Source organism: Chiloscyllium punctatum, chromosome 7, assembly GCF_047496795.1.
Source record: "Chiloscyllium punctatum isolate Juve2018m chromosome 7, sChiPun1.3, whole genome shotgun sequence".
Taxonomy (NCBI): domain Eukaryota; kingdom Metazoa; phylum Chordata; class Chondrichthyes; order Orectolobiformes; family Hemiscylliidae; genus Chiloscyllium; species Chiloscyllium punctatum.
In genome coordinates this window covers 57,589,700-57,612,759 of record NC_092745.1, presented here as the reverse complement: position 1 = coordinate 57,612,759, position 23,060 = coordinate 57,589,700, and the positions used below count along the sequence as shown (strand labels likewise).

General features: G+C 39.6%; 1 protein-coding gene across 3 annotated transcripts in view; it reads left to right on the top strand.

The window, feature by feature from the left end:
* hmcn1 (hemicentin 1) overlaps positions 1–23,060 on the top strand; it is a 597,300-nt gene that overhangs the window by 322,213 nt on the left and 252,027 nt on the right. For all 3 annotated transcript variants that reach the window (XM_072573640.1, XM_072573638.1, XM_072573641.1), the window contains exons 31-37: positions 2,091–2,369; positions 4,461–4,745; positions 5,591–5,696; positions 10,003–10,172; positions 11,042–11,196; positions 13,660–13,783; positions 22,432–22,533. In XM_072573640.1, coding sequence (XP_072429741.1) covers positions 2,091–2,369; positions 4,461–4,745; positions 5,591–5,696; positions 10,003–10,172; positions 11,042–11,196; positions 13,660–13,783; positions 22,432–22,533 — 1,221 coding nt within the window. The remainder of the gene's footprint in view (positions 1–2,090; positions 2,370–4,460; positions 4,746–5,590; positions 5,697–10,002; positions 10,173–11,041; positions 11,197–13,659; positions 13,784–22,431; positions 22,534–23,060) is intronic.

Genomic DNA, 23,060 nt, shown 5'->3' with positions numbered 1-23,060 from the left:
AAAACAGTAACTATCTCATCATGCAATATGCTTCAGTTCATAATGATCTGGACTACATGGATCACAGACAATAACAGCTGTTAACAATAGCTGAACACTATTGTTAGACTTTGGTTAACAGTGCGTGGAATTTGACCCATTCAATCATCATCCAGTTTCTCCTACCTTACGCTGGAGCACTGAAGCTAAATAGCTCTGCTGAGACCAACCAACTCAGGAGAAATGAGGAATTCAACTTGAGGCTTTCCTGGTCTTTATGAATCAGAATTATACCATGTGGAGTAGTGGTCCTCACCTTCAATAATTTCTCCTTTGAATCCTCCCACTTCCTCCAGATGAAAGAGGTAGCCATGGGCACCTGCATGGATCTTAGCTTTGTCGGTTACATGTAAGAGTCCATCTTCTGCATTTACACAGCACCATTTTCCTCCCTACATTGATGACTGTATTGGTGCCACCACATGCTCCCACAAGGAGGTTGAACAGTTCATCAACTTCACCAACACATTCCAAGTTCATGGACCATCTCAGACACCTCCCTCCCCTTCCTGGACCTCTCCATTTCCAACAATGGTGACCGATTCAACACTTACACCTTCTACAAACCCATCAGCTCCCACAGCTACCTGGACTACACACCCTCCCACCCTGCTTCCTGTAAAAATGCTATCTATTATTCACACTTGCTCCCAGGAGGAACAGTTCCATCACAGAACACACCAGATGGCCACCTTCTATACAGACCACAATTTCTCCTCCCATGTGATTGATGATGCCCTCCAGTGCATCTCATCCACTTGCTGCGCCTCTGCTCTTGAACCCAACACCTCCAACCGCACCAAGGACAGAACCCCCCCCCCCCGATCCTCATTTTTCACCCCACCAACCTCCGTATACATCGCATCGTCCTCCGCCATTTTCGCCACCTGCAAACGGACCCCACCACCAGAGATATATTTCTCCTCTCCACACCTATCCGCTTTCCTTAAAGACCATTCCCTCCACGACTGCCTTGTCAGGCTCACGCCTCCCAACAACCCACCCACTCCACCCGGCACCTTCCCCTGCCACCGCAGGAATTCCAAAACCTGTGCCCACACTCCCCCTCCCCCCCCCCCCCCCCTCACCTCAGTCCAAGGCCCCTAAGAAGCCTTCCATATCCATCAAAGTTTTACCTGCACTTCCACAAATGTCATTTACTGTATCTGCTGCTCCCGTTGTGGTCTCCTCTACATTGGGGAGACAGGACGCCTATTCGCAGAGCACTTCAGCGAACATCTCCAGGACACCCACACCAACCAACCCCACCGCCCCGTGGCCGAACACTTCAACCCTCCCTCCCACTCTACCAAGGACATGCAAGTCCTGGGCCTCCTCCATCGCCACTCCCTAACCACTTGATGCTTGGAGGAAGAATGCCTCAACTTCCACCTCAGGACCTTCCAACCCCACAGTGTCAATGTGGATTTCACAAGTTTCACAAGTTTTGTCATTTCCCTTCCCCCCACCTTATCCCAGTTCCAACCTTCCAACTTGGGACTGCTCTCATGACCTGCCTTACCTGTCAATCTTCCTTCCCACCTATCTGTTCTACCCTCCTTCTGACCTATCGCCATTAACCACATCTCCATCTACTTATCGCACTCTCAGCTACTGGTCTCCCCCCAGCCCCACCCCACTCACATTTTTCTCACCACCCTCTTGGCTCACAGCCTCATGCCCATTGAAGGACATTTGCCCATAATATTGATTCTCCCTCTTCTCGGGTGCTGCCTGACCTGCTGTGCTTTTCCAGCACCAATCTTTTGACTCTCATCTCCAACATCTGCATTTTGCTGAGTTGTCAGGCCAGATCACCATATGTGCCAAAGTTTCTCTCCTTTGACTGAAAGCGTGGTTTCAAGCTAAAACTCAATCAGAAAAGTCTGATCATTTTAAATCTAAGTAAAATTTGAAATACGTCACTATCTTCTTTAAAACGGAAAGTATATGTTCTACTGCTGGGTTGCTGAATAATCAGAAACTGTAGAATATTTATTTCAATTTATTTAGCGTTGCATTGACACTGCTTTCTTCTATTTTTCCAAAAGTTCCACCAAGTATCAAAGGTGGTAACATCACAACTGACCTGACAGTTTTGCTGAATCACCCTATGACCCTGGAATGTGAAGCCCGTGGTATTCCCCTGCCTGCTATAACATGGTACAAAGCTGATCGACCAATCATTTCTAGTCCCCATGCTACATATATTAACAGAGGGCAATTCCTTCAGATCTCCCAGGCCCATGTATCGGACGCTGGCCAGTATACTTGTCGTGTCACCAGCATCTCCGGAATTGCTGAAAGATACTATGTGTTGGATGTGTATGGTAAGAATTTGTCCTGTGTATTTCTTTTTCTTTTATCCTTCTCCTTTATTTTGTAAGCTTGTGTTTCCAACCAAGCAGACCTATAAATATTGATTCAATTTTGTTGCATCACATAAGGTTTAGCCGACATAAAAGAAGTTTCTTGCAGATTTAGGAATAGATTAATATATTGGGTATCTGTACTCTCATTTCCAAGTGAGATGAGGCATAGGTCCCCTAGAAGAGTTGGGGAGAAGAGTTTAGACTTCACTAACAGTGATACCACTGAGTGCAGAATTTCACCGGTCTAATTTACTATGGGCAATTTTTTTTTTGCTTTACTCCTCAATCTACAGCTCTGTGTTTCCAACTATACCACATTGCGTTTTCACCAGTATTCCAGCTAAACACAGAGAAGGTGACAGGGTGCAAAATATTCTTGGTGTTTACAAAGATATTGAAGTTTCGATCACAGAAATTGTACATTGCCATATTGATAAATTTATTGTTCAAGATAAATAAAAGATTCAATTGTAATAAATTAGCAGTGTAAACAAATTTGAGGAATATGTGTTGCATCTAAGTGAAATTCACAGTTTCGAGTATTACTGATCAGTGCTATTTTCTATTCCTCCTCACCCCTTTCCCATTTTTTTTCATTATTTCCTAAAGGCAATGGACTCATTGTAATATAGCTCTATGGGTATTGGCTATCATGTAACAACTCCACAAAATAGCTATTTTTTTTCTATCTATGAGTAGCAGCAAAAGCTTCAGAGTCTGGGTTCTCAGTACGGCAGAATTTTAATTCATATAGTACTTCTCCCACCCACAACACGGTCAGATGCAAAATAAATGGATTTTTTTTTATTGCTATTTTTAGGATCTCATGCTCGAATAGACAGCTGTATTTATCTACAACCAACAATAAGTGCAATTCAAAGGTTATTGGCTGTAAGCCATTTGGATCAATGACAACATGAGAACAGCTATAAAAATGGTGCAAGATTTTTTTTTCTTTTAAGATGTTTCTGAGTGCCTTAAAGTCAGTTAAATATTTGAGTCGAGTTATATAGACCAATTTGTAAACAGTGCCAATTTGTACACTGTAAATCATAAGAATGACCAATCTTTTTTAGTCGAGGAATGAGTATTTGTAATGGCACTAGGAGAACTCTCAGTTCTTGTCAAGTTAGTTTCTGGAAAGGGAATATCTGAAAAGGAAATTTGGATAATTTTTACCTCTCTCCATAGCCAGAAAATATGAAGGCTAATTGCAACATTCCAGCTGGTTTCAGTTTCTTCAGCATAGCTATTTTAGTATGACTTAGAACTCAGTACCATGATTCCCACTTGAACACCTCTCCCCACTGACTCTGGGAACCAACACAATGGAATAGATTTTTGCTAAGGTCACCATTATACCCAACTTTCACTGAGATGGCACGGAGGAATGAAATCAGACTGGCTCACCCCATAAACAGCATATAAGCAGCTACAGTGCTGACATATGAGAAAGTGGTCTCTTTCAAGGCCACCCTAATTCCTTTTGTCTGACCATATGTTTTAGAAGCATTTAGGCTCTCTAGCCCTCACCGTTGACAGCTCCATTCCTGCAGTCCTCTTATAACCCCGTTCCACTGCTATGCTAACTCATGTACTCACATCAAATTTTGATAATCTTTTAATAACCTCTTTAAACTGCCAATCAAATTGTGAACGCAGAATCGGTTACTGTGATAATGGTGCTTTTGAAACTCAGCCAACTATTGATGATAAATAGTCTGTCATGAAATGTCAATAAAATCACTCTGTTGAAAATGCAGTACCAAATGGTAATTTTCTTTGTAAATAACACAAGATGGCTTGTCAACCAAAGCAGAATAGCAGAGGTTTTTTTTAAAAAAACTGTCACATTCAGTCTTTTTATTTCATGTTGAAAGTGGAGTGATTTTTAAAAAAATGTCAAACCTGTTAGAAACCTTGTCAATGCATCTGGCTCCTGCCCACCATTTCTAAGGGTAATTTGGCCCAATGTCTTAAATAAGTCTGTAGTATTAAAAATGTAGTTAAAGTGATATATTTATTCTAATATTTAAATTTATTTTCCAGTTCCTCCTCACATTGAAGGGGGAGGTCCCAATGGTCCTCTGCATAAGAAGGTGTCTGCCAGTAGCTCGGTGGTTCTGCAATGTGAAGCATCTGGTTATCCCTCTCCTGTTCTCACTTGGTTGAAGGACGGAGTACCAGTGAAACCTAGTGATAACACCCGTGTCCTTCAGGGAGGCAGAAAGTTAGAAATCCTTAATGCAGCTGTACCCAATGCTGGTGGATACGTTTGCGTGGCGAGCAGTATTTCTGGAGAAAGCAAAATAGAGTACACCGTTGATGTTTTGGGTAAGAAGATAAAAGAATTTATGGACTAATTCTACAGTCCCCACTACTATCAAAATGCCACCATGAAAGCAGTCAGAGTTAGGGATTGAACTCTAGCCTGACACACTCTGCAAGCATGAAATTAGTCAAACCACTTAGGGTGAACCTCTGTCTCATCATTGCAGGAAACCTTTTGTTGGAAGATTTTGGTCTTACTCAGCCAGCTTAGTATTTAAAGGTGCTTTGATCTATCCTTCACGCAGTTAAAATTCTCACAAATATTAATATTGGCATATAAATTAAGCGAAACATTTTTCATTTGATCTTCCTTTGAATGTATATTAAGATATCTCCACATTTGTGCAATAGCACTAAAGCCATTTTCAGTGTTATTTATACTGTGGACCTAATTTCTGTTAAGGAAAACGTTATTCTTTTGCTCACCCTTTGAGGCCTATAGTAGGAAATTGTGCAAACATTTGACCAAATCAAATTCTTCCTTATTGTACAAAGCGTATTTTGAACACGAACTGTTATGTTTTTACATTTACTCTCCTTCATAATCCTGATAGATTGATTGCAAAGAATGATGTCAGCTGTTTTTTTATGGGTAAGAAAATATCAACAGTTTAAAAATTGAAATGGATACATAATATTAGCAGAAGGTAAAATGGATGGTAATGTTTATTTATGGAGTGTATAGATGGAATTGCAGAATGGACAAAGAACAGTATGTTGTATTATTCTGCTGCATTCAATGGAATGTAGACCGCATTTCAAAAATGAGTTTTAGTTGACTGTTTATTTTGCACGGCACTATCTATGTGACTTAGATGCATAAAACTCTTTTTTCTCCATTTGTACAGTGCCACCAAATATAGAAGGAAATGATGCCACAGACACCACCGTGGTTATCCAAACTCCACTGGAACTGAAGTGTGATGCAACAGGAACTCCTCCTCCAAATATCATGTAAGACTTTAGCAATAACAAGGAATGCAAAAACAGACACAGCTTCTTTCAGTACAGAAAAAGGAAAAGTGAGTCTGAAGCGAATGTAGGTTGGGGAAATAATCATCGGGAGCAGGGAATGGTAGAGAAGTTGAATTCATACTTTCCATCGGTCTTCACAGTGGAGGACATTAATAGCATTCTAAAAATACAAAATAATCAAGGGACAAAATCAAGGGAGGAATGAATACAACCATTATTACAAGGAAAAAATGTTCTAGAGAAACTAATGGGCCTAAATACTGAAACGCTCCCTGGACCTGATGTATGGAACCTTAAGATAGTATAGGAAGTAGCTACAGAGATGATGGATGTACTGATGATAATCTTCCAAAAATTATGGAAAAGCCCCACACAATCGGAAAACTGCCAATGTAACACTCTTATTCAGAAAGTGATGGAGACAGGAAACAATAGGCCAGTTAACTTAATGGTTTTTAATCCAGCTAGCTAGAGGGCAGTTAAGAGTCAACCATGTTGTTGTGGGTCTGGAGTCACATGTAAGCCAGACCAGGTAAGGATGACAGTTTCCTTCCCTAAAAGGCATTAGTGAACCAGGTGAGTTTTTCCTGATAATCAATAATGGAATCATGGTTATCATTAGACTCCTAATTCCAGATTTCTCTGTTATTGAATTCAAATTCCACCATCTGCCACAGTGGGATTTGAACCCAGGTCCCTGGAATATTCCTGGGTCTCTGGATTAACAGAGTTGAAAAGTGTGGTGCTGGAAAAGCACAGCTGGTCAGGCAGCATCCAAGGAGAAGGAAAGTTGATGTTTCAAGCATAAGCTTCTCATTATGAAGAGCTGATGAAGAGCTTATGCTTGAAACATCGTCTCTCCTGCTCATCGGATGCTGCCTGACTGGCTGTGCTTTTCCAGCACCACACTTTTCGACTCTGATCTCCAGCATCTGAAGTCTTCACTCTGTCTCTAGATTAACAGTCCAGTGATTATACTACTAAGCCAACCCCTCCCCAACATCGGTCATTGGGAAGATGTTAAAGTCTATTGTAAAGGGTACAATAGCAGAGCATATAAAAATGCATAACATAATTGAGCAGAATCAGCATGGTCTTGTGAAGGGGCTATCAGAGCTGACAAATTTGTTACAATTCTTTGGGGAGGTAGAAATCAGAATAGATAAAGTGGGACCAGTAGAATATATTGGTTTTCCAAAAGGTTTTGATAAGTTATTGTGTGTAAGGCTACTTAATAAGATACAACCCCATGGGGTTGAGGTTGATCTATTATTATGGATAAAGGATTGGCTAACTAATATAAGACCAACATTCAGTATAAGGGAGTGTTTCAGGATGGCAACCTGTAACTAACAGAATAGAAATGTAGATATGTTGATGTTGGAGGCAGTCCAAAGAACCAAATTGATCCTGGATATGGAGGGATTTTCTTACAAGGGAAGGTTGAGTAAATTGGGGCTTTACTCATCAAGGTAGAGAAAAAAAAATGACCTTTTAGAAACATATACAATTCGTAGGCTTGATAGGAGATTTTTTTTTCCACTTGTGGGAGAGTTGAGGATCTGAGAGAATAATCTCAATTAAGGGGTTGCCCTTTTAAGACAGATATAATGATTTTTGTTTTTCTCTGACAGTAGTTAATATGTAGAATTTTTTACTGCATAGAGCTGTCCAGACTAGGTTGTTCTGATAGATTTTTAATCAGTAAAGGTGTCAAGAGGTTTGGGGAAAAGGCAGGAAAGTGAAGTTGAGAATTATCAGATCAGCCATAAATTCAGTGAGTAGCAAAGCAGACTCAAATGGTCTGCTGGTCTTATGATCTTATTTGCAAATACTCGATCACAAAATAGACCATTAGTGATGGTGGTGATAGAAACCATAAAAGTGGAATCTCACCATTAGAAAATTAAACAGTAACAAAGACATCGCCATCCTTTTGTTATGTTATACTAAATATTTTTACATATTGGTTAAAATGTAAAGTGGTCCTGGTCCTACTGGACCATAGGGCTGTTCTCTCATTAGACAGAGGTGACTGGTGATGGTTTAACCTTAGGGTCACCACACTTCAGGTGAGGAAAGAGGCTGAGAAGGAGACTGCTTCAGGGTAACCTCAGCTGGTACAGGAACTGAACCCATGTTGTTGGCATTACTCTGTATTGCAAGCCAGTCATCTGAGCTTACTGACACCCAAACAGCCATTGGGCACAGTTGACATCAATAGAGATGGTGGTTTGACGACTTACTGGAACTGATGATTCTCGAGTACATTATCCACATTAGCTCCCAAGATGGTGGGTGTCATGGTTGCAGAATAAACAAGTGACAACTTGTGTTTGGGTTAGTGTGTTGGCACCCATTCTCCTTTCTATGCTGGATTTAGGAGCCTGTTGATGAGCACTTATAGAGGATGAACCACTGGTGATTCATGAAAAGAGAGGTACTTTTAACAACAAAAGCTAATTTATTATATGGTAAGCAATAGGTGCAGGTTAAATTTGTCTTAGTGATAATGTCTAACCATGCAATCAGGAGCAAGAAATTATATGTCTGATCCCATTGAGATCCAGAGATGGACTCCTCAGTTCTCCATTCAGGATTGTGTGATATTATTTGACCAGGTTTAGTCCTCAAGGGCAGTAGGGCTGTATTATAGAAGATTGGTGGTCATTTGACTGTTGATAGATGTCACCTGATGCCTTGGATCATCATAGGATCCCTACATCGTGGAGGCAGGCCATCCAACCCATCAAATCTACACTGACGCTCTCACCCAGACCCACCCTCCCTACCCTGCGTTTCCCAAGGCTAGTCCACCTAGCTTGCACATCCTTGGACACTTTGGTCAACGTAGCATGGCCAAACCACGTAACCTGAACATCTTTGGCCTGTGGGAGGAAACAGAAGTACCCGGAGGAAGACCACTCAGACACTGGGATAACATGCAAACTCCACACAGACAGTCACCTGAGGATGGAATCAAACCAGGTCCTTCGCGCTGTGAGGCAGCAGTGCTAACTGTTGAGCCACCATGCTACCATTATGGGAGGTGCTTGACTGCTTATGACTTATAGTGAGCTGCTGTAATCTACAGTAGGCACATTGGATTAAAGTTGCCATATTCTTAGCAAACTGCATTTCCAAAACATGTTCCTCAGTAACCTAGAATCTTGCCTGTGTCTCCTATCTACTGTTGAAAAATGGATGCTGGGCTATAAAAACTGCATTGATGCTTCCAACAATGAAACTTATGACTTATACACCAATTCTACATAAATGGGAATACAAATGAGCAGTTTAAGAAAACATGTGAATGCCACTGTCATATCTTTTTTCCAAAGGGAAGCATTTTGAGGATATTTCAGAGTTTTTTTGAAAATAAATTGCCCAATTTACATTTTGGAATTATCTAACCCAGAGAGCTTCAAATGCTGATTTAATGTGTTTTCTTCAACATTAAGACTGAGTGTTTTACCAAGTAAGGGAAATGGAAAGCTTAAGGGATAGTGGGGATAAGTGAAATTGATGTAGACTGGGTGAGAGCGTCAGTGTAGATTTGATGGGTTGGATGGCCTGCCTCCACGATGTAGGGATCCTATGATGATCCAAGGCATCAGGTGACATCTATCAACAGTCAAATGACCACCAATCTTCTATAATACAGCCCTACTGCCCTTGAGGACTAAACCTGGTCAAATAATATCACACAATCCTGAATGGAGAACTGAGGAGTCCATCTCTGGATCTCAATGGGATCAGACATATAATTTCTTGCTCCTGATTGCATGGTTAGACATTATCACTAAGACAAATTTAACCTGCAGTTTAAGAAAACATGTGAATGCCACTGTCATATCTTTTTTCCAAAGGGAAGCATTTTGAGGATATTTCAGAGTTTTTTTGAAAATAAATTGCCCAATTTACATTTTGGAATTATCTAACCCAGAGAGCTTCAAATGCTGATTTAATGTGTTTTCTTCAACATTAAGACTGAGTGTTTTACCAAGTAAGGGAAATGGAAAGCTTAAGGGATAGTGGGGATAAGTGAAATTGATGTAGAAGTTTGTTTATTCCTAGTCCTATTTCTTATGTCCTTATATTTGTAGAAGTTCAATTCTGATGAAAGTATATATGCAAAATTCAAATGCAAGTAACATATATTTTTTGAGTAAGTTGTATGGTTTTGTACATTACAATTTTATAGGTAGTTTGTTATTACATGCACTGAAAATAAATATTTGGACATTATATAGTTAATTTTTTAAAAATCATGTTTTTATTATAGGTGGCTAAAGGATGGACAACCTATTAAAACAATGGCTGGTGTTCAAATTTTAGCTAATGGCCAGAAGTTGATCATCTCTCAAACTCAAGTCTCTGACACAGGCAGATACCAATGTGTAGCTACAAATGAAGCTGGCAGTCAACAGCGGGAATTCAGTGTCATCGTACAAGGTAACTTGCAAATACAGATCTGATTGTTAAAATGCTTTTGTTTTGTTTTTCTTTAATTTTGATTTACTCTACACTCAGTGTAATGCTTCAAGGACAGAACTGAGCTGGTGGATGATTGGAGCTATCTCCCTGGCCTCTGGTAGTGTTGCAAATTGTTCAATTAATGATATGAAGGAACTGAGCTCAGCTTCAACATGAAGCTGTACAATGGGGTGAGCGGGGAAAGATATAAAAGAGACCTAAGGGGCAACTTTTTCACGCAGAGGGTGGTACGCGTATAGAGTGAGCTGCCAGGGGTTGTGGTGGAGGCTGGTACAATTGCAACATTTAAGAGGCATTTAGATGGGTATATGAATTGGAAGGGTTAGGAGGGATATGGGCCGGGTGCTGGCAGGTGGGACTAGATTGGGTTGGGATATCTGGTCAGCATGGACAGGTTGGACCGAAGGGTCTGTTTCCATGCTGTACATCTCTATGATTCTATGATCAAGTACTCAACATCTGTTGAGTGTATAACAAATGACCTAGCCACGGTGAACAATCTGTTGTCTGCATAATTCTGAATCTGCATTTGATGAACTATATCTTCTTTAATAAAGTTAAATCAGAAGCCTTTTTTAAAAAATAAATTCCTAATGATTATCAGTTGGCATTCTTTCTAAAAAAAAATTGACCTCAAGTTTTTTTTTGCATTACAGTGCTCCATTTCCCACCAACCGTCTTTTACTTTCTGTGACTGTTCATGTGGCATGACAAGGTCTTCCTGATAAATAATTGTACTGAGTCAGTTATTTTTCTATCAGATTTTGGCAGTTGAAAGTTCATTTACATTTCGATGAAAATTATTTTTTTTTCCCACATCAATGCAGTTTCACCAACAATTAGATCAACAGGACCTTCTGAACAAACAGTAGTTGTCCATAAAACTATAAACCTGCAGTGTGTAGCCAATGGCATTCCATATCCTACCATTACCTGGCTCAAAGATGGACGTCCAATAAACACAGCAGGAGGAAACATTAAGGTATGTTCACTGAAATGCATGTTACACGTTACATACATTAAAATATTTTAACTATTCTCTAGAATCATGCCTGAAGAATAGTCAGTTGGCAAGGAATTTGAAGTTCCAACAGTACCTTAGTGGAGGGAGAACAAAACTTTATCCCAGGTTTTAGCAAACTAAGTATAGTAATAAAAAAAAGTTAATGCTTTTGTGCATATTTCATCTTAAATTCATCACGTCCAATAGAACAACACTTCCTCAAAGTCGCACTGGAGATGTAGGCTCATGCTTGTTTCTCTGAGTGGGTATGAAATCAGCATCATCCCTGCCTGTCCCTACCTGCAGCCTCTTCAACAATCAAACCCTATCTACCCCTGCCCTGACCAGCTAGACTGCAAAATAATCCCTGATTGAACCCCTCATGATGTTAGTTGGCTGCCTGACTTCATGAGGTGTGCAGTCAATTCTGTTCCCAACTAGCTCCTGGGAAGGCACAACAACAGCTTAGATTAGATTAGATTACTTACAGTGTGGAAACAGGCCCTTCGGCCCAACAAGTCCACACCGCCCCGCCGAAGCGCAACCCACCCATACCCCTACATCTACCCCTTACCTAACACTACGGGCAATTTAGCATGGCCAGTTCACCTGACCTGCACATCTTTGGAGTGTGGGAGGAAACCGGAGCACCCGGAGGAAACCCACGCAGACACGGGGAGAATGTGCAAACTCCACACAGAGAGTCGCCTGAGGCAGGAATTGAACCCGGGTCTCTGGCGCTGTGAGGCAGCTGGATTGCCTTGGAAAGCCATCTCTACATAGCATCCACCCTTCCCACAATTTTCCTGATAACACAACTACCAAGCCAGCCGCAACAAATCCAGGAAAAATGAGCCTGTCAATTCCACTACCTGTAGTAGTTTGCTAAATATTTTGCTAAAATTAAATTTTCGATAATTTTCTGTTATCTTCAACAAAACTACTGGAAAATCCATAGTTTTGGATTTTCTAGCTGTTATACTTTCATTGTTCCCTCTCCATCTCCTTGACAATTTCAGTTCTAGTTTGTATTTGCTAAGAGAATGCCTGACTAATCTCAGAATAGTGAAGTATTTACATTAATCCTAAATCAAACAAATTAATTTACAATATTTTAAAAACCTCAGAGGTCTCAGTTTTTTCTACAAACATCAACTCAGCTTGAGCCTCTGGTTGTTTCTGGAACCTTTGATTTCTCAGTTCTTGAGCTACACGTGATCACTCCATTGAATGGAAAGCCTCAGTTAATCAGTTAATTAATAAACAAATTAATTGTTTTCATTTTTTTTCAAGTTGATTTCTGTGTGTAATTCAGTACTGACCAGATCCTAAAATCCATAGAGGGGCACAAAACCATAGCCACTTTGGATTAATTTTAGCTGGTTTGCACTGCATTAAAGTAGGTAAGTTTTAAGTCTGTTAAAAGGGGATGTGCGTTATGGTTGGGGCAGGTAGCTGAATTGATCACAAGATAAAGATGTAATAAACATTAGGAACATTTTTAACCTATTCAAGATCATCCATCCAATCTTTTTTTTTCAGTTAATCTACCCAAAATTTGTTTCCTTTGTTGAGTTCTTTATTCTTATGTTACGTCTGACACCAGTCACCAGATTGTATCGAGACCAACTTTACTTCATACAGAACTACTCTTCTGGATTTAACATTATGCCATTTTAACCACTCTTTAAGGCATCCTTTCTTCTTTCAATGTAAAGAAGCCAATTAATAAGCAATTTTAACCTAATCCATAAGTAGGGGCACTGGCTAGCCTGAGTGCAGTGCTGGTTTTTTACTCCACCTGCTTTTACTTTCTGTTAAAGTCAACTGAGACTAATGAAGAGTGTTCAACCCTATTCCATGTGCTTCCAAGTTGAAATGGCTTTTCAATCTCCTGTATATATTCTTGTAAAACTTACAGATTTAAGATTCATCCTATCCACCTGCAGGAACTTTACAGAACCAGATTGACCACATGTTTTATACCTAACTTTACATTTCATTGATATCAATGGATTTCACTTTGTTGAAGTCAATGGGAATGCAAACATTTGTTGTGGTAAAACCTAACTTATTAGCTCCTCTCAACTGAGATAGATTAATATCCCTCCATAATTTTAGTTATTCCTATTTTTGACATAATCCTTTTTGAAAGTTTCCTTAAAATTCAAAATGGTCATAAAAACACTTATTCTTTCCTTACAAAATTTCAAACATCATGCCTTCCGAGGCTTTGCAGTTCAAACTGGGAGTGAATTATCTTTTGTCTCCATAGCTAAGGAAAGATGGATTAATTTTGGGTGATTTGACCTAAGGAAAGGGCTAAAATATGGAAGTGGTTTAAAACCAGGGATTTTTAAAATATATAAATATGCTTTATAAACCAAACTTGCAGTAAGTGTAGCTTGTTCATAATGTTTCAGCATATCACTATCTTTGTAGCTGGAGTCAGCGGGTCGCATGCTGCAGATTGTGAATGCCTTGCTGGAGGATGCAGGCCAATATTCCTGTGTCGCAACTAATTCAGCTGGAGAAGCACAGCAACACATCAGACTCTATGTACATGGTAAGATTATTTGATGACAATAAACACTAAGACCGTATCTATTTTAAAGAAGTACACCAAAAAATCTTTTTGAAAAGTATTATTTTAATTATACTGTACTACCTGCATAAACAGTGCACCAGTATAATTCTGCCTCCTAATTAGAATGATTTCTGTGTGTAACTCAGTGCTGACCAGATCCTAAAATCTATAGAGGGGGGCAAAGTCATAACCACTATGGATTAATTTTAGCTGGTTTGCACTGCATTAAAGCAGTTAAAGCATTAAATCTGTCAAAAGGGATGTGCATTGTAGTTGGGGCAGGTATCTGAATAATGCAGAAAGTACATCTGTCCTTGGAAAAATTGAGGAATGGCATAAAATGAGAGACACGGTTACAGTTTTCCAACACTCCACTGGAGGTGTCCTATATCTATTTGTAACCTTCTGCAGCACTATAAGATCTCCATTCCTCCAAAGTTAAAAATCGCACAACACCAGATTATAGTCCAACAGGTTTAATTGGAAGCACACTAGCTTTTGGAGTGGCGCTCCTTCATCAGGTGATTAAGGAGTGGTGCTCTGAAAGCTAATGTGCTTCCAATTAAACATGTTGGACTATAACCTGGCGTTGTGTGATTTTTAACTTTGTACACCCCAGTCCAACACCAGCATCTCCAAATCACATCCACTCCTCTAAGTCTGGCTTTTTGTGCATTTCCAGCTTTAATCACCGGCAGCTTGGATGTTAAGTCTCTCCAGTGCTCTGTCCTTCTTTAAGGAACTCAGTGTTTAATTCTATTCCTGTGAAACATCTTGAAAGAATTTACTGCATTAAATTTTCTTTATGAATGCAAGTTGTTATTTAATGGAATTTGAAGTACAGAGGTAAATTAAGTTTTGTTACAAATATGTTTCATCTTACAAAACCTCAGCAGGTAATGAAATACTCGGTACTAGAAGTGTACCTAGTGGAGATTAAACCATATTTCTCAAGTGTAACAGTTTATTTACTGACATTTGGCCTCAAGCAATATATTCTATGATTCATATTTAATCCTCGGAATATTTTTGTGATTTTTGACATTAACCCCCAAAGAAGACCTTAGTTCACTTACCTTTGAGTAACACTCTTAAAATAAAGGCCAGTTCCAAAGGAATTAAGTTTATTTCAAAATCCAGCAGACATATAAAAACTTCACAGAGTAGGAAGTTTGTTGGAAGTTGCTGCTCATATATCCCTTCGACGAAGACAATTAATTAAATTTAAACCTGGAGAATGAATAAGGTAAATGGGAGTCAAATCAAATGGAAAACTTAGTTTGTGAGGCTAGAAGGTTAAGAAGACAATGGGCAAAAGAGGTTATCTGCTAATTACCTGTCCAGGAGGATGTGAAAAAATTGTAAATATGTATTATGTGGAATGATTTGTTGAAAGGAAGGCAAGAAAGGCCTTTATAATGTCTGGTACCTCGTCTGAAAGACCATTTAAACTTGGTGTTTTTCCATTATAAAATGGACAAAAATCAAATATAGTTCACTCTCAGTTATGAGCTCTCAAAACATAAATCTCACATATACTATGATTTTACTGAAACTGTCTGCAAGGTGGATGTTCCCAGTCAGTGCTTCATTGTAAAGTTCACATGACCATGGCAAATTACCAGGCATGCTGGTAATGCATTTTCTTCTAAATATTCCCTTTTCATATAAAAAAAATGTATACGTTTACAAAATTATGAGGGGCATGGATAGGGTAAATAGGCAAAGTCTTTTCCCTGGGGTCAGAGAGTCCAGAACTAGAGGGCATAGGTTTAGGGTGAGAAGGGAAAGATGTAAGAGACCTACGAGGCAACTTTTTCACACAGAGGGTGGTACGTGTATGGAATGAGCTGCCAGAGGAAGTGGTGGAGGCTGGTACAATTGCAACATTTAAGAGGCATTTGAATGGGTATATGAATTGGAAGTGTTTGAAGGGATATGGGCTGGGTGCTGGCAGGTGGGACTAGATTGTGTTGGGATATCTGGTCAGCATGGACGAGTTGGACCAAAGGGTCTGTTTCCATGCTATACATCTCTATGACTCTATAACTTACATTGAGAATTAATCAAGTTACACAGTATGTATACAACTATTCTCATTCAACTTTGTGTAACTATTGTTTAATCTTTTAATTATACTGATCTCTTATGTATATGTGTGTGCACATTATTGTTAGCTATTCATCTGATTAATGTTCCTTTCCTCGGGAATGTAGTTTGTTGTTACCTTTTTGTTTCTTATCCATTTCCTTCCTTGGAATACTGTGGACCACTGGGATTAATGGTTGTTCTGAGGCCTGTGCACATGCTGTATTTGCCTCTTCCTTATCAATGCCCCCTGCAGTTGAGGAACAGCTTCTCCTGTCTGTGACTATGGTTGTGAAAGTATGTTATTCACTTCTACCACATATAATTGAGGTGACAACTGTTGTATGGGAGATCCTGAGTGTTGCACTTGGATGTTCTCAAAAAGAGTCAGCCTAAGTTTTGCACCCTGACTATTTCTCCAGTGATGAATTCTGCCATTTCGCTTTGATTCTGTTACTCATGCCTGTCAGTGATTCTAGCTTGGAAATGATGTCAGTCGTTGTACTGGGCTCCTTTCCATGCCTTCAACAGCTGTTTCTCCATTCCAGGATTTCATTGCATACATCTGTGCTTTGCTACAGTTGTTGTTTTTTTTTATTATTCTTTTGGCAAATTTCACATTCACTTCAGCCTTTCCCAATCCATCATGAAGTGCCTGAATTCTTCACTTGCGAACTGAGAGTCATTTTCATTGATCACATTGTTGGGAGTTCCGTAATTGTGCCTTCATCATTGTGTCTCACCGGTAGTGGTTCAAATCAGCTATTCCATCTTCCAGTTATCAGAATTGTAGTCATCAGTGACAAGATAATCAGTTCCTATGGGAGTGAAGAGGTCCACTCCTCCCTTCATCCTGTCTGTCTGGATGTTATATGGTATCACTGGTTCTCTAACTTTTACTTAGCTTGGTTCTCATTACAAGCATTGCACTGGATGATGTGCTCCTTGATCTCATTGCTCATGTTTGGCCAGTAGATCCCATCTCCTTCTTACTCAATTCCTTGGTGCTTGCATGGATGTACTTTAACACTACTCCTCTCATCTCCTTGGGGATAATAACTCTAATTTCTCTGTACAATATGCTTGTCTTGAGCTGTCAGTTCATTTCCACATGTCCAATACTCTCTTTTCATACAATTGTGTCCTTGATGGTTTCAGGTCGCCATTTCATCACTACTTCTTGCAACACTTGGATCATTGTATATCGTTGAGCAGTTTACTTGATTTAAGCAAGCTACCTGCCTGTTAGATTTTCAATGTCTCTGTTGGGTTAATTAATTCTTGTGCATGTTGAGTTGCTGCTTCTCACTGGATTTCATAGCATCTTTACTTTCTTCAGTCACCACTGCTATTGACAATATGGCAGCAAATTACATCTGTTTCCCTTGCTTGTATTGCATGCCTTGATGGTACCTCTGTAATTGGAGCAATATTCTTTGCAAGCAATTTGGAACACTTGGAAGTGTCTTGAGGGAATGGCTTTGACAATCTTCCAGTTGGTTTTGACTGTAACTTTAATAAGAACATAAGAAATTGGAGAAGAAGTAGGCCATATGGCCCCTTGAGCTGATATTTTTGTGGACTCAGCTCCAAATACCCACTTTATCTCTTCCAAGTTGATATTGATGAAAATGTTCACAGGCAAAGACAATGGACAGGTACACTTTCTCAATGTGAACAGGTATTATTTGTGTTAACACCCTAGATGCAAATATAACTAGTTCTTCTTGTTACGTTAAGGTTCCTCCAAGTCCTTTCTTGCTGATGACATGCTGCAAGGTGACTATCATTTCAACACTAGTGCAGCTTTCACAAGTTGTTTGATTTTAGTGAATGCTGCTTCTTGTTCTGTGTTCTAATATCAGGACAGGTTCTGATCAGTGAGTTGACATATTAGATCACACTCCAAAGACAAATTATCCAAGAATTTGGCTAAGTAGTTAATGAATTCAGCATTGCTTTTATATCTGTTAGCTATAACTCTAACCTTTTTAGGATTTGGATATCAGAGATTTTCAATTGCAAATTTTCCTTGTTCACCTTCAGATGACTTCTGTCCAACACTCACACTAGATTGTGATCATAGTCAGCAATGGCTTCTTCTGTTGTGTTTCCACATCCATAGACAAGAAAATCACCCACTATAGTTTCTGCTCCCAGGAAGATCACTATTTATCTCGTGTAGGCTGCATTTGTATTTCTCTGGTATCTTGGAAATATCAAATGACTAGCTGTACCTCGTGTAAGGCATCCAGAATGTAATTAGAAAACTATTGCTTTCATCCATTAACATCCTTCATATCAAGTGTAATGAGGATTATGTTTACAAGTTGTTGCAAAATTCCATTAATGTTTGGCTTCAGTGCTTTAATTAGACCCTTTGGACTGATACAAAATCTTGATTTTCCAGGTTGTTTCACAGCTACCACGCTGCTAATCCATTCTATTGGATTCATCACTTTCTTGATTAGTCCCTACTCCTCTACCTATCTTCTAGGCTGAGCTTGAAGGAAACTGGAACTTCCCTTGTCATATGCTAATATCCTAAACCTGTAAACACATCAGGCATAATTTTACAGTTTTATAGCCAAGTGCAAGTTGCATTGAGCTTGTGGCAGGGATTCTAACCATGAGGCTGAGTAAATTTCCACGCCAAATCTTAGCAAACCTGCCATTCCCAACCCTATGGCAGGAGGAGTGCTGGCAGCTGTCATACTTAGTATTGAGGATTGAGGAGAGATGGCTGAAAAAAGGAAATTGATGCTGAAGCTCCTTGTTGGACATGATGGTGCACACATGGGTCATCGTCTTCCCCTAAGACCAGTAATTGAGGCAGTGATACCAGACAATGCTAGCTTGGTTAGAGGTCACCACCTGTGGTGGTAACATTAAAAGCTGTATGGAGGAGTGCACAGCGTTGTATAAAGGAAGTTAATGAAATGCTCCACTCCACTAGCATAAGGGCATCATCTTCTCTCCCTTACCTCACGCTTATCAAACCTCTGGTCAAGTCGAAGGATTTAAGACAGGTGTTGTACAATCTGCTATTCGACTCCTCACCTCTTAAGTGCTTAATATTGGAGACTTCTCTTGAATTACTGTGCCAGCATTCTGTGAGAAAAGGCCATCCTCCTTGACTTGAGTCAGGCCTGCTAACCTTCTGCTTTGTATCGGGGTTAAGTGACATGGCATAACAGTAGTAACATGAACACAGTATCTCTGGGTGAAGGGACAAAGCACAAAAAGGCACAGCAAGGATGCTGTCACCACCAAGCTAGGCTTGGTGTGTGAATGCTCTGATACTGATCTGTTGTATCTGCTACACAGTGTGTTTAAGTTCTTATATTCAGCAAAAGAACTGTGAGCCGACTCTTATAAAAATAATATTCCTTTATTGAACATAATTAATATTAGAATAATAAATTATATTATAACCTATCTTATGCTAAACTTTGTATGATCATATACCACCACACTAGAACTTGGCCTGGCTCAATGTGGTGATGTTGTCGTCTTCTTCTAATGATCTTGGAGATGTCTTCTCTTTTGGTGGTTATTCTCGATTTACCACACTGAGTAGGGTTTTAAGGCAATTCTTATCCTTATCAGTCCTCTCCTTTTGGGAGGATCTTGAGGATCTGCCATTGGGTTGAGCAGGTTCAATTACCCTGATCAGTCAGATCCAACCAGATGTTGGGACATTGATGGCAGGGTGGCCCTTAGGTATCCATTATGGTAGGAGCTGGGTGCACACAACTTCCTCCAAATCAGGGTGCGCGGCGCCACCCTGTCTAGCAAGTGACTTGATGCTCCTGATTGTCCTGATGGTGACATTCCATTGTCCTATTCACATCCAAATTCAGGTATGTATTGCAGGTTCTGCTGCTGTCAAGTTTGTTTACAAACCATCTGTGGAAGCTGTAGCCTGCCTGGATTCTGCAGCATGTGGATTAGCACAGTCACTTTGGTCAAGGCTGCGTTCTATTTCCCAGCATGCTGTAATCGTTATCCTTCTTTTGTAACTCCATGGTAAGTTTATTACTTTCCATCATAAATTCATTATTTCGGGTGGCCCGCCTGTCCACAGAGTGAAGAGTCTGGAGATGCAGTCTGGTCTGGTCTATGAGCTGGGTCCATATCCTGAGCACAGTGACCTTGCAGCAACGTCACAAATTACTGTTGCCCATTTATTCCAATGTGAAGCCTTGAAGTACAGAAGCATTCTGTAAGTAGACTGGAAATGTAGTATGCATGTTTTTTCAAGGCTGGAACATATGAGATGCCAAAGTCTATAGAGGTGAGGTGTGTATGGCTGATGCTCATGGAGTGTGCCCCAAGATTTTGGTGCTCGGTGTCCAACATGCAGTCATTGGACCATGCGGTGAATTCAGCCTGCTACACAACTGCTCAAGTTTCCATGTTGGATTTTCACAATGCATAGAATTTTGGGAGTGTGGTAAGATTGCAACCAGAATATTAATGAAGCATTTTGAGCCATCAACAAGAGTTAACCAATGTCAATCTGCAACATGCCCCACTCAGCGAGAATCTCACCACACTACTTGTGAAATGAATAAAAGATGGAGTGAAATGGTCTCCATTACGAGATACACCTTGCTGGACTTCTCACCCAATTCTGCCTCTTCTCTCACTTCAGACCATGTCACCCAATCCTCTATGAGATTGCATCCATAATTTCACTTCTCCAGCAATGCTTCTATAGTCAATAGTTTAATGTGCTGTAATTTTGTATGTTGAGCATTAGCAGTTCAAGCTTTAGACTTGCTCCAACTGAAATGATTGGCTTTTGCTTGCTGTCTATGATCTGGAGCTCCTGGTCTTTTTTTATGACTGGTGCTTTGGATTCTGATTAATCTGTCCTCTCGATACAAGTATGGTGCCATCATATAGCCTCAACCTTACTTTCAAGAGCTTCATTTTTCAATCGCCATGTTGAGTTCTGTTGTACAAGGTTGTGATGTGACATGACACATTGGTGTTAATCTGACATTGACTTGATGTTCTCTTTCTGCAGTCATCATCCGATAGTCACAAACCATTCACCTCATACTAACCTGATTGAACCAACCTGCTACATGATGTGGAGTGATTTGTCAAAATTATCGGCTGACTCTCTGTGGTGGCCATTTACACATGTTTTCTGTGCTTTCATCTAGTCAAACACTTGTGATCAGTCTTCTTTAAGTGAAAATATGCTTTCTGCACACTGGACATGTCTTCTTTTCCTTTTGTTGTGTCCCCAGCAGTATATGATTGTCCACGATCATGAAAAGATTTTTCAATTCTGCTTCAAATCAGCTTTCATTACAACCAGTACTAGGAAAGAAAAAGTATTTGTCTTGCCGTTGTCTTGTCAATTGTTTCAGCAGTAGCTTGTTTCTTTGTTGTGCTTCAATATCTTTCAGTTTTTTGAAGCATCCTTCATAGCTCTGAACATTCTTGTGTTCGCTCGTCTTATGAGCCCTCAAGACAACATTCAGGCTTATACTGTGATTTTTAAAAAATTGGCTGCAAGATGATATAGGTAATATGACTACAGCAAACTGGGAAGCCCATTGGTACAATATTGTATTTTATCCCAAACACACTCTACCCAGAGCATGATTGCATGCTTTTTAAAATATATTTATGGGGTGAGAAAAGTAGGTATGAAAGTAGGTGAAGTAATTTGAATTTTGTCTGTAAAAAGACTTTTACATATTCACTTGCAATTTACAAACTGAAGCAACGTAACAATTTACAGTTGATCTTGTTTTGACTGTATTTGGACTATCTGCAAACATGAACAAATATGGTAGCAGCCTAGAATTTACTGGAGTAGAGAAAGCCACACCATGACCCATTCATTAGATTCTTTCCTCTCTCTCCAGTTCAAAGCTGGTTGAACCACAAATTGCTGGAGTTTCACGATACTGGCAGTATATTGCTTCCTTGCCAAAGGTTGTTATCCTTTTCCATTTTAGTATCAGCATCCATGTCAGATCTGCTGTTACCTCCCCAGCAAATTCAGGGTCCATGTCTAACTCAGATCTCAAGGGATGTTCCCATATCAGGATATAACATATCAAAATACATAGAATGAATGAACGCCAAACAAAGGATGCAGGGATCACTTATGGGAGTGTCCAGTATCACTAAACCCCATAAAATATCTAAGAAGACTTTAAGTTTTTTTGTATAATTCCATTAAAAAGAAAATTAGCTATGAAAAACATTAGATTTGGTAAATCTTTTCAAGGAAAAATACCAGATAATTTAATATATTCGCATAAAATTTTGTATGAACCACAGCTCAGAATTAGGTCATTCATGATCTAGATCTGGTCAAGATGGGGTTTATATTCCACACTAGCTTCATCCCATTATATGTTACTTCTTCCCTGTTATTGCCCTTTTCCCTTCTTGTTCGGTTGTGCAACAAGTCTCCCTTTAACTGCACTAATGCTTCAACCACCTCATGCACCAGTGAGTTCTTCTGAACCATTATCCATGAAAATCTACATTATTTGTCTTTGCAGAACCTCCAAGCATTGAAGATGAAGGCCTAACTCTCAATGAAACAGTGATTGTTAGGAATCCAGTAGAATTGAAATGCAAAGCATCAGGAAATCCAATACCAGGTAGGCCTGAGAAACTCTCTGCAGCTATTTGCTGACTACCTTTTGGTAAGTGGAATGAATGGTATATGATTTAATTGTTGTGTTCGTATCTTACTACATGCCTTTATTTTAATATTTGCTTTATGGGAAAATAGATAATTTCTAAGAAAGGTTTTTTTGAATTTTTTTTTATTTGTTCACAAGATTTGGGTGCCACTGTCTAGGCTACCATATAGTAGTTATTCCTAATCACCCAGAAAGTAGTTAAGAGTAATTATATTACCTTGAATCTAGAATAGGGACGATAGGGTTCCTTCCCACATTAATGATCAATACCATTTCATGAAAATTACTGTCCATCACTATGAGGCTACTTATTCCACAACTTTGTTGAATTCAGATTTCACTAACTCATATGGTAGGATTTGAACCCATGTCTTCAGAAACTTATCCTGGGGTCCTGGATAACTGTCCAGTGACTATGCCACCACCTTCCCACATATATAATTTAGCTTTAGACCTTCCCTCTCCAAAAAAAATTATGACAA